This window comes from Lepus europaeus, chromosome 18 (genome assembly GCF_033115175.1).
Source record: "Lepus europaeus isolate LE1 chromosome 18, mLepTim1.pri, whole genome shotgun sequence".
Taxonomy (NCBI): domain Eukaryota; kingdom Metazoa; phylum Chordata; class Mammalia; order Lagomorpha; family Leporidae; genus Lepus; species Lepus europaeus.
The window spans coordinates 23,769,834-23,782,027 of NC_084844.1; the positions used below are offsets into that span (position 1 = coordinate 23,769,834).

At 46.1% G+C, this 12,194-nt stretch overlaps 1 protein-coding gene across 2 annotated transcripts in view; it reads left to right on the forward strand.

Annotated features, from left to right (window-relative positions):
• NPEPPS (aminopeptidase puromycin sensitive) overlaps positions 1–12,194 on the forward strand; it is a 115,665-nt gene that overhangs the window by 101,552 nt on the left and 1,919 nt on the right. The window contains exons 19-22 of one of the 2 annotated variants that reach the window (XM_062175599.1): positions 916–972; positions 7,463–7,570; positions 8,112–8,284; positions 8,451–8,564. In XM_062175599.1, the coding sequence (XP_062031583.1) occupies positions 916–972; positions 7,463–7,570; positions 8,112–8,284; positions 8,451–8,564 (452 nt within the window). The remainder of the gene's footprint in view (positions 1–915; positions 973–7,462; positions 7,571–8,111; positions 8,285–8,450; positions 8,565–12,194) is intronic. The other variant, XM_062175598.1, reaches the window with a different exon arrangement.

Sequence of the window (12,194 nt, forward strand, 5' to 3'; positions counted from 1 at the left end):
TTTTTTTTTTGTAAAGAATAACTTTTTTTAAGGGTTATACATTTGAAAGGCAGAGCAACAAAGAGAAAGAGGGAGAGGTGGAGAGGTCGAGAGATCCTCTATCCACTGCTTCACCCTGCAAATGGCCACATTGGTTGAGGCTGGACAAGGCTGAAGTCAGGAGCCAGGAATTCCATCCTGGTCTCTGTTAGGGTGGTGGAGCCCAAGTACTTGAGCCATCCTCCACTGCCTTCTGAAGCCCAGTAGCAGGAAGCTGAACTGGAAGCAGAGCAGTCAAGATTCCAATATGGTATGCCAGTGTCGTAAACAGTGGCCTAACCCAGTGAACCAAAGCACAGGCCCCGACACATGGCTCTTTACAATTTTTCCCTTTTTTCTCTAAGATTTATTTATTTGGGTGCTGGTGGTGCATCCCATATGGGCTCCAGTTCGAGTGCTGGCTGCTCCACTTCAATCCAGCTCCTTGCAAATAGCCTGGGAAAGCAACAGAAGATGGCCCAAGTGCCTGGGCCCCTGCACCCACATAGGAGACCCAGAAGAAGCTCCTGGCTCTTGGCTTTGGATTAGCCCAGCTCTAGCTATTGTGGCCATTTGCAGAGTGAACCAACAGATGGAAGACCTTCCTCTGTCTTTCCCTCTCTCTGTAATTCTGCTTCTCAAATAAATAAATAATTTTTTTAAAAAGAGATTTATTTATTTGAAATAAACGGGCGTATTAGCAGTGACCTGGACAGGAAGTAGAATAGCCAGGACTGAAAACAGGTGCTCATATGAGATGCTAGTGTTACTAGTGGCAGTTTAACATACTGTACCACAACATCAGCCCCTTTGCTTATGTTCTGTCTTTTCATTAAGAGTATTTGAAGCAGGATATATTTAATCAAATGGCCATTTTGTTCCTGTATTCTCTTGTAGGTCTATCTGACTGTCTTGAAACATGGTGATGGCACTACCTTAGACATTATGCTGAAGGTGAGTATACAGATATGCATGGATTTCAGAAATTTTTGCACCAAAATAAACCTTTTTGTCCCACCATGAACTTTTTGAAGTACCCTTTTATTTGAAAAAGGCTCTCATTTCCTTCTCTCTCTCTTTTTTTTTTTTTAAGATTTTTTTTTTATTATTATTATTTGAAAGGCAGAGTTATACTGGGAGGGTGAGAGGTGAGAAAGAAAGAGATCTTCTACCCTCTGGTCCACTCCCCAGATGGCCACAATAGCCAGGACTGGGCCAGGCTGAAACCAGGAGCCAGGAGTTTCAGATCTCCCTGTAGGTGGCAGGGAACAAGCACTTGGGCCATCTTCTGCTACTTACTCGGCTGCATTAGCAAGAGGTAGATCAGAAGCAGAGCAGCGGCCGGCGCCACAGCTCACTTGGCTAATCCTCCGCCTTGTGGTGCCGGCACACCGGGTTCTAGTCCCGGTCAGGGCACCGGATTCTGTCCCGGTTGCCCCTCTTCCAGGCCAGCTCTCTGCTATGGCCCGGGAGTGCAGTGGAGGATGGCCCAAGTGCTTGGGCCCTGCACCCCATGGGAGACCAGGAGAAGCACCTGGCTCCTGCCTTCGGATCAGCGCGATGCGCCGACCGTGGTGGCCATTGGAGGGTGAACCAACGGCAAAGGAAGACCTTTCTCTGTCTCTCTCTCACTGTCCACTCTGCCTGTCAAAAAAATAATAATAATAATTTAAAAAAAAAAAAAAGAAGAAGAAGAAGAAGCAGAGCAGCCAGGACTGGAAATGGTGCCCATATAGGATGGGACAGCTTAGTGCACTATGCCACAATGCTGGTCCCTCTTCTTTTTTAAAAAAAATATTTTATTTTGGGGATGGCATTGTGGCATAGTGAGTTAATCTGCCTGCAGTGCAGGCAACCCATGTGAGTACTGGTTCAAGTCCTGGTTGCTCCACTTTCAGTCCAGCTCCCTGCTGATGAGCCTGGGAAAGAAGCAGAAGATGATGCAAGTACTTGGTCCTATATGGGAGACCCTGATGGATTCCAGACTCCCAGCTTTGGCCTGGCCTAGCCCTGGCCTTTATGGCCATTTGGGGTGTAAACCAGCCAACAGAAAATCTCCCTCTTTCTCTGTCTCTCTGCCTTGCATATAAATGAAACTTAAAAAAAAAAAAAAAAAAAGATTTGTTTATTTGAAAGAGTGACAGAGAACTTGATCTTCCATCTTCTGGTTCACTCCCCAAATGCCCTCAATAGCCCGTGTTTTGCCAGGCCAAAGCCAAGAGCCAAGAACTCTATCCAGGTCTCCCATGTGTGTGGCAGGGAACTAAGTACTTGTGCCATCATCTGATGCCTCCCAGGAGATTATGAATTAGCATGGCGCTGGATTAGAAGTAGAGGTGCCAGGGGCCAGCGCTGTGGCATAGCAGGTAAAGCCACCGCCTGCAGTGCTGGCATCCCATATGGGCACCAGTTCGAGTCCCAGCTGTTCCATTTCTGATCCAGCTCTCTGTTGTGGCCTGGGAGAGCAGTAGAAGATGGCCTTGAGTTCCTGCACCCGTATGGAAGACCCGGAAGAAGCTCCTGGCTCCTGGATTCAGATAGGCACAGCTCCGACCATTGCGGCCAATTGGGAGTGAACCAGCGGATGGAAGACCTGTCTCTGTCTCTGTCTCTCTCTCTCTCTCTCTGCCTTGCCTTCTATCTCTGTGTAACTCTGACTTTCAAATATATAAATCTTAAAAAAAAAAAAGTAGAGGTGCAGGACCCAGTCCCAGGCACTACTGTATAAACTATGGTGTCCCAAGTGGCAGCTTAACCTGTTGCACCACAACACCTGCCCCCTCGCTTCCTTCTCTTAAAAGTTGGATGAGCACACAAGGTTCAGCTTTGTTTTTTAAGTTTGAACAAGGAGCAACACATTGTGGCATAGCAGTTAAAGTTGCTGCTTGGGACACCAGCATTCCATGTTGGAGTGCTGGTTTGAGTCCTGTCTTCTCCAGTGCCTTTTTTTTTTTTTTTTTTTAGATTTATTTATTTGAAAGACAGAGCTACAGAGAGAGAGGCAGAGACAGAGAGAAAGAGATCTTCCATCCACTGGTTCACTCCCCAAATGGGAGTGGGCCGATCCAAAGCCAGGAGCCAGGAGCTTCATCCTGATCTCCTGTGTGGATGCAGGGGCCCAAGCATTTGGACAGGTGCATTAGCAGGGAGCTAGATCAGAAGTGGAACAGCCAGAACTCGAACCAGCAGCTATATGGGATGTCAGCACCACAGGCGGTGGCTTCAGCAGCTATGCCACAGCACCAGCCCCTTATCCATTTCTGATCTAGCATTTTTGCTTATGCACCAGAGAATGATGATGTAAATTGTTAAGCTCCTGCCACCCATGTGGGAGACCCAGAGGGAGTTCCTGGCTTCTGGTTTTGACCTGGCTGGGGGAGGGGAAGAGAGCTGAATTTACTTATTTCCATCAAACAAAATGTGCCTAAATACCAAATCATCCAAAAGATTGATTCAGCAAAAGATTCACACTGAGGACGGCTAGAGTAGAATGTGCTTTATTTACCTCTTCTTTTTGGGGATTAAGAACTCGTTTCTGATTCCAGGGTCAGAATTACAAATCTGAATTCTGATATTTTAGTTTTAAAGCATATTAAGATGGTTAGGATATTTTTAAAAATTTATTATAAACTTCACTGTTTAAGAAGATATACCACAGGCCTGCACTGTGGCAAAACAGGTAAAGCCACTGCCTGCAGTGCCACATCCCATATGGGTGTCAGTTCAAGTCTCAGCTGCTCCACTGGGTGTGTACACACACACACACACACACTTGGCACAGTGGTCAAGTCCTCATTTGGGACACCTGCATCCCACATCTGAGTGCCTGGTTCGGGTTCCAGCTACTCTGCTTCTTATCCAGCTTCCTGCTAATGTGCATCTGGGCAGTGAACAGATGATGGCTCAAATACTTGATTTCCTGCCACCACGTAGGAGACCCAGCTGGAATTCCAAGCTCCTTGACCTCAGCCCACCCAAACCCTGGCTATTGGGATAGAAGATCTCTCTGCCCTTCTAATGATAGGTAGGTAGGGAGATAGATAGATAGATAGATAGACAGACAGACAGACAGAAAGGAAGGAAGGAAGGAAGGAACTCTACTTCAAAATACACTACCTTTCCCATGCTGTACATAGGTTTTCCTTCTAATGATATAAAAGTTACATTTTGAGTAGTTTACCTTTCAACTAAACAGTGAGGTCCTTTCTCAGTCTGTTAACTTGTACATTATATCATGTGTATGAAATGAGATGTTTTATATGTTTTTTAGTCTATTTCATGTAAGTATGGGGGAAAATAAGGTTCTAAAAATAAGGTAATACCTTAACATTTTTGTATTGTGACAAACTTTGAAGAGTTTATGTGAGTGTTCATATTTAATAGGAGTTGGGGGATGGTAATCAGCTTTATTATGGGAAGAACGGTGATGGAGGCAGAATCGAGTTATTCAAGAGACTGTGGGGTGAGGATGTGTTCTGTTGGTAGTTTAGGGTTTAAGAATAAGAAGCGGGATAAAGAACTAACTTGGTCATGGTGTATTTGCAGGGTGGTATTTGAGTGCCACCTGGTGGGCTAGTAGAGCAGGCGCTCTTTGGGAGAAAGGGTCCTTGAAAGGCAGGTTCAGACTTTGAATATTGGAACTGAAAGGACCTTAGAAATGGGCTGGTGGTGTGGTGTGGCAGGTTAAGCTGCTGCCTGCGATGCTGGCATTCAATATGGGCACAGTCTGTGTCTCCACTTCCAATCCAGCTCCCTGCTAATGGCCTGGAAAAAGCAGCAGTAGGTGGCCTAAGTGTTTGGGCCCTACACCCATGTGGGAGACCCAGATGAAGCTCCTGGCTTCCGTTACAGCCGTCTGGGAAGTGAACCAATGGATGGAAAATTTCTGTCTCTCCTCTCCCTAAAGCTTCGACTTTCAAGATTTATTTCTTTATAATAAATCTTTTTTTTTTTTTAATTTTAGTATTGTTCTTTTTTTTTTTTTTTTTTTTTTTTTTTTTTTTTTTTTTTTTGACAGGCAGAGTGGACAGTGAGAGAGAGAGACAGAGAGAAAGGTCTTCCTTTTGCTGTTGGTTCACCCTCCAATGGCCGCCACGGTAGGCGCGCTGCAGCCGGCGCACCGCACCGATCCAATGGCAGGAGCCAGGTGCTTATCCTGGTCTCCCATGGGGTGCAGAGCCCAAGCACTTGGGCCATCCTCCACTGCACTCCCTGGCCACAGCAGAGAGCTGGCCTGGAAGAGGGGCAACCGGGACAGGATTGGTGCCCCGACCGGGACTAGAATCTGGGGTGCCGGCGCCGCTAGGCAGAGGATTAGCCTAGTGAGCCACGGCGCCGGCTATAATAAATCTTAAAAACAAAAATTAGAAGCTGGTCACCTCTCTATTTTAGTGATGGGGAAACTGAGACCCAGAGAAGTTAAGGATTAAGTCAGGATCACACAGCTAGTGAGAAACAAAACTAGCACTAGAACCCAGGTCTCCCAACTTGCTGTTTATTTTACCATCCTGTTGTTAAAAAAATCCAAAGGAAAGGAGGAGGACTGGGAGCTGCAATGTGGCTTCCAGAGACTGTTCAGTGTTAAATCTTAAGAAAAAAGGGGGCTCGCGCATGGCTCACTTGGTTAATCCTCTGCTGCAGTGCCGGCATCCCATGTGGGCACCAGGTTCTAGTCCCGGTTGCCCCTCTTCCAGGCCAGCTCTCTGCTGTGGCCAGGGAGGGCAGTGGAGGATGGCCCAAGTGCTTGGGTGCCTGCACCCACATGGGAGACCAGGAGGAAGCACCTGGCTTCTGGCTTCAGATCGGCACAGCGCGTTGGCCGTGGCGGCCATTTGGGGGGTGAACCAACGGAAGGAAGATCTTTCTCTCTGTCTCTCTCTCACTGTCTAACTCTGCCTGTCTAATAAAAAAGAAAGAAAAAGAAAAAAGGTCAGAAGGGCCTGTAAGTGAATTTTCACATATTTATAGTTCTGATTTTTTCAGAAAGATTTATTTATTTATTTTATTATTATTATTATTTTTTTTTTTTTTGACAGGCAGAGTGGACAGTGAGAGAGAGACAGAGAGAAAGGTCTTCCTTTTGCCGTTGGTTCACCCTCCAATGGCCGCCGCGGTAGGCGCGCTGCGGCCGGCACACCGCGCTGATCCGATGGCAGGAGCCAGGTGCTTCTCCTGGTCTCCCATGGGGTGCAGGGCCCAAACACTTGGGGCCATCCTCCACTGCACTCCCTGGCCACAGCAGAGAGCTGGCCTGGAAGAGGGGCAACCGGGACAGAATCCAGTGCCCCGACCGGGACTAGAACCCGGTGTGCCTTCGCCGCAAGGTGGAGGATTAGCTTAGTGAGCCGCGGCGCTGGCCAGATTTATTTATTTACTTTGAAAGTTAGTTAGAGAGAGATCAGTCTTCCATCTGCTGGTTCACATTCCAAATGGCTGCAACAGCTAGGGCTGGGCCAAGCTGAAGCAAGGAGACTTAAACTCCATCTGGATCTCCCACATGGATTCAGGGGCCAAAGCACTTGAGGCATCTTCTGCTGCTTTCCCAAGTGCACTAGCAGAGAGCTGGATTAGAAATGGAGCAGCCGGACTCAGGCCAGTGCCCACATGGTATTCCAGCATCACAGGCAGCAGCTCAACATACTGCCACAACACCAGCCCCAATAATGTAGCTTTTTACAAGTAAATAATTACAATTATAGTTTTATTTCTTTTTTTAAAAAATTTTATTTATTTGAAAGAGTTACTAAGGTAGAAAGAGAAAGAGAGATCTTCCATCCGCTGGTTCACTCCCCAAATGGCCACAATGGCCAGAGCTGAGCCAATCTGAAGCCAGGAGCCAGGAGCTTCTTCTGGGTCTCCCACATGGGAACAGGGGCCCAACAACTTGGGCCATCCTCTGCTACTTTCCCAGGCACAGTAGCAGGGAGCTGGATCAGAAGTGGAGCAGCTGGACTTGGACTGGCACTTGTATGGAATGCCATGACTGCAAGCTGGGGGCTTTAATCCGGTGCACCACAGCTCCAGCCCTATAGTTTTTGATTATCAAATATTTAGATTATTTTCAGTTTTTTGCTATTTATTAAATTAATGGTTTTTAATGCTATAAGATTATCCCGGTAAATATATGGTTAATTGCTTATCTAACCTAGAACATTAGCCAGATAATAGTGATATGAAAAATTTGGTCATAGAAGATTTCTCCTTGGATCCTGATGTTACAGCACTCAGAATCTGGGACACAGGGTCCATCCAGTGGGCACCCAGACCTAAGGCCTTCCTTACTAAAAAGGAAAATGACAGATTTGGTACCCAAGCATTTGGAAATGTATTCTCCTACCAGTGGGAAGTAGAGCAGAAATTTTACCTCATTGGGTAGAAGCTCAATGAAGCATGTGCAGACTTCCAGGGGGAGAGTTAACTACCTCTGTATTTTTTTTCCCCATAGCTTCACAAACAAGCAGATATGCAAGAAGAGAAAAACCGAATTGAAAGAGTTCTAGGAGCTACTCTTTTGCCTGATCTGATTCAAAAAGTCCTCACATTTGCACTTTCAGTAAGTTCCAAGGAAAACTGCTCTTAGAGGGAACTGTTAGCCATTGGGCTGTGGCAGATGTCTTTGGGTCAGTGTCCTCTTGATCTGCTTTAACCTTGGACTCAAGCATCCTCTTTCAGGAAAAGCAGTGCCAGCTTTACCCCTGACTTCCATTCTCTCCCATTAGTGGTGAGAATCAGAATAGTTAGGAGAGGAAATCCTCTCCCTCCAGAGTGGGAACATTGAGGACAGGGACTCCTGAAAACTGGGAAGCTGACTTCTCTCCGCCTGCCTTGTCTCTTCCTTTCTTCACCCTGTGAGATCCCAGCAGGTGTCTCAGGAGCAGCCTGTTCCTTTCTCCCTGTCCCAGTGCCTTTTTCTCCATTTGAGTGATCTGTGGACTAAACCTTTTCTTCTTTGCTGGAAGCTGCTGGTACCAGTTAATTCCTAAAACAAAGAATGACTGTCTTCAGTGTGGTTACTTGGGTTTCTCAACAGTATGTGGTCTCTCGGGGGTTCAGAGATGCTCTGATACACTAGACTGTTCGTTCTTCTCTTGTAGGAAGAGGTACGCCCACAGGACACTGTGTCAGTGATTGGTGGAGTAGCTGGAGGCAGCAAGCATGGAAGGAAAGCTGCTTGGAAGTTCATCAAGGACAATTGGGAAGAACTTTATAATCGATACCAGGGAGGATTCTTAATATCCAGACTAATAAAAGTATGTGAGAATGTTGAGTAGCTTGCTGGTCATGGGTATTACTGAGTGCCAGCCAGGATTCATTAGACTCACAGATTGTGGTCTGCTTTTTACGTTTCCTTAGAAACTGAGGACTTCTCCATCCTCTATCCCATACCCTCTGTAACAGCTGAAATTGGGAGAGAACAGAATGATTTGTTTTAGGGTAAATGGAAGTTTGTTCCCAGCCTCTTTTATTTTCACTTACTACTTAAAATCATTGTTTTTCAGCTATCAGTTGAGGGATTTGCAGTTGATAAAATGGCTGGAGAGGTTAAGGTAAGGAAAGTACTGTTTACTTTTCAGTCTAGTAAGTAAAGACACTAACCTGGTTGTAATCACTGAGTGTTCAGATAACATACTAACATACTTTGGTGTCTCCTTGCTTTTGCCTGGAGAAAGGTAATTTTTTTTTAAGATTTATTTATTTATCTGAAAGAGTTACGAAGAGAGAGGGAGAGGGAGGGGGAGATGGAGAGATCTTCCATCTGCGGTTCACTCCCCAAATGGCTGCCAGTGCTGGGACCGGGCCAGGCCAATGCCAGGAGCCAAGAGCCTCTTCCAAGTCTCCCAAGAGGGTGTAGGGGCACAAGGACTTGGGCCATCTTCTGCTGCTTTCCCAGGCCATAGCAGAGAGCTGGGTCAGAAGTGGAGCACCTGGCATGCCAACCAGCGCCCACATGGGATACCAGCACTGCAGGTTGCGGCTTAACCCGCTGCACCACAGTGCCAGCCCCTAGATGATATTTTTTTAATGTCTGAAGAATTTAGAATTGAGTTGGAATAATTCTGAGGACATGGAAGTATAATTTAAAGAATGTGAATCTCAGACTCTAAATCTGTGCTCTGCCCCATAATAGCTGTGTGTCTCTGAGCAGCTTTTACACCCTGCAGGCCTGTATCTCATCTAAAATGGGGTACCAGATTAAGTAACATGTCAGGGCTCGAACAGAGTAGTTTTTTTGTTTGTTTTTTGTTTTTAAGATTTATTTATTTGGGGGGCCAGTGCTGTGGCATAGCCGGTAAAGCTGCCACCTGTGGTGCCGGCATCCCATATGGGCACTGGTTCAAGATCTGGCTGCTCCACTTCCAATCCAGCTCTCTGCTGTGGCCTGGGAAAGCAGTGGAAGATGGCCCAAGTTCTTGGGACCCTGCACCCACATGGGAAACCCAGAGGAAACTCCTGCCTCCTGGCTTCGGATCGGCACAGCTGCCATTGCAGCCAATTGGGGAGTGAACCAGCAGATGGAGGACCTCTGTCTCTCTCTCTCTCTCTGCCTCTCCTTCTCTCTCTGTTTAACTGTGACTTTCAAGTAAAATAAATAAAAATCTTAAAAAAAAAAAAAAAGATGTATTTATTTAAAAGAGTTAGAGAAAGAGATATCTTCCATCCACTGGTTCACTCTGCAAATGGCCCCAATGGCCAGGGCTGGGCCAGGCCAAAACCAGTAGCCTGGAACTCCATTTGAGACTCCCATGTGGGTAGCAGGGGCCCAAGTGCTTGGGCGTTTGTCTTCTCTCCTAGGCCCATCAGCAGGGAACTGGATCGAAAGTCCAGGGGCTGAGACTCAAACCCGCGCATATATCTGGGATGCTGGCATCCCAGGCAGTGGCTTCGCCTGCTGCACCATGGCACCGGTACATTCTTGAGATTAGTTCTTTTTCTCTGGGTAAAGACCTTCATAGGTCTGTCATGCACAGTGAGATTAGATGCTTATGTAGGGACTGTCCTAGCCCTTATAGAGTTTGGTATCAATGTGGTATGGACTTGGGCCTGGTGAAGTTCAGCATTCTGGGGACAAATCTGCATTGATTAGGAAAACTGTAATTTTAAGACTTCCATTGCGTTTATCTACTGAAAAAAATCTTTTTTTTTAAAAAATTATTTATTTGAAAGGCAGAGTTACTGAGGGAGAAGGAGAGACAAAAAGAGAGATCTTCCATCCAGTGGTTCACTCCCCTGGCCACAACATCCAGTGCTGGGCCAGGCTGAAGCCAGGAGTCGGGTGTCTTCCGGGTCTCCCATGCCAGTTCAGAGACTCCAGCACTTGGGCGATCTTCCTCTGCTTCCCTAGGCACATTAGTAGGGGACTGGATTGGAAGTGGAGCAGCCAGGACTCATCCAACTCTCATATGGGATGGCAGCGCTGAGGGCCATGGCTTTAACCAGTTGTGCCAGAGCACTGGCCCCTGAGAAATTTTAAGTGTCACTTTCACCTTCCTCTTAAAGACAAAGAGCTATCAGTTGTGAATTTGAAAGTTCTGAAATCTGTAACATAATTTGGTTCACTCTGTGAGCTGTTAGGAATAAGTTTTAACTTTTCAGATCTTGAGAAAATGGTAAAAAATGATTTCTGCCTTAATTTAGTTTACATTGTATTTTTTTAAAAAGATTTATTTTATTTATTTGAAAGAGTTACAGAGAGAGGTCTTCCATCCGCTGGTTCACTCCCCAGATGGCTGCAAGCCCAGGAGCCAGGAACTTCTTGCGGTTCTCCCACACAGGTGCAGGGGCCCTAGGACTTGGGCCATCTTCTACTGCTTTCCCAGGCCATCGCAGAGAGCTAAATCAGAAGTGGAGCAGCCAGGTCTAGAACCGGCGCCCATATGGGATGCCGGCGCTTCAGGCCAGGGCGTTAACCCGCTGCGCCACAGCGCCGGCCCCTAGTTTTCATTGTATATTGTTATAGATGTAATAAGTACTATGAAGGAGAAATATATAATGGGTTTAGGGGGAAGAATAGCAGCCAAGCTGAGGCTACTCAGGTAGAGGGAGCCAGACCCTGCAGGGCCTTGGTGTGCATATCAAGGATTCCCTAAGAATGGAAAATCTTCCCATGGCTTATAAAAGTGAGAGTGACTTGATTGCACTTGTGTTATCAAAATTTCAGTCTAGCTAAAACCTGGAGAATTGGGAACAGAGAACATGCTAGGAACATGGTAGGAAGGTGATGAATAATAAAATATTCAGGGCCTTGATTTTTTTTTTTTTAATCTTTAATTCTCCAGTATTTACTGAGTAGCTTCTCTGTGTGTAAGCATACCAGGGAAAGGAAGGAAAATGAGTCTGGGATAATTCCCAGGTTTCTGGTATGTAAATGTTGGTGCTGTTTGTTGAGATGAAACTAAAGGAAGACTTGTATCTAATTGAGACGTTGAGAACCCAACCATGATTAGCAGCCCTGGAGTAGGAACCATTGTCACCTATGTAATAAGATCATTGGTTTTTGTAAGGTCCTGGCTTGCTCTAATGGAACAGTCGATTCTTGGGGCCGGCGTTGTGGCACCACCCGTGATGCTGACATCTCAAGTCCCGGCTGCTCCACTTCTGATCCAGCTCCCTGCTAATATGTCTGGGAAAGCAGTGGAAGATGCCCAAAATACTTGGGCCTCTGGTCTCCCATGTGGGAGACCTTGATGGAATTCCAGCACTCTGGCTTTGGCCTCGACAGCCTCAGCCATGGCAGCCATTTGATAGAGCCAGTGGCTGGAAGGTGTGTGTGTGTCTCCCTTACCCTCCCCCCCTTCTCTGTTACTCTGCCTTTCACATAGATCAGTCCTCTTTAGCGATGGTTTTCTCTTCCGTACCCGCGATGATCAGGTCAAAGGGAAGGCCCAGTCATTTTGCTGGTTGGAATTTATGAGTCATTTTGTTTTCTGTGAAACCAGGTCATCAGAAAATAATTTATTCAACTGTGTTGAATAATTTATTCAGTAGTTTATTAACTTAGTTAATAAGCATTGTGGTAAATTAGAATAAACTTGGGAATGGTTGCATTCTCTGAAAAATGTGAGACCATGGAGTATTAAATTACCAGGGTATGGCAGCAGTGAAATTAGTTTTATCATCCTTTGCAAATTTATCTTTATTTGAAGCAGTCAGGATATGTTGAATCCTTAAATATTCTG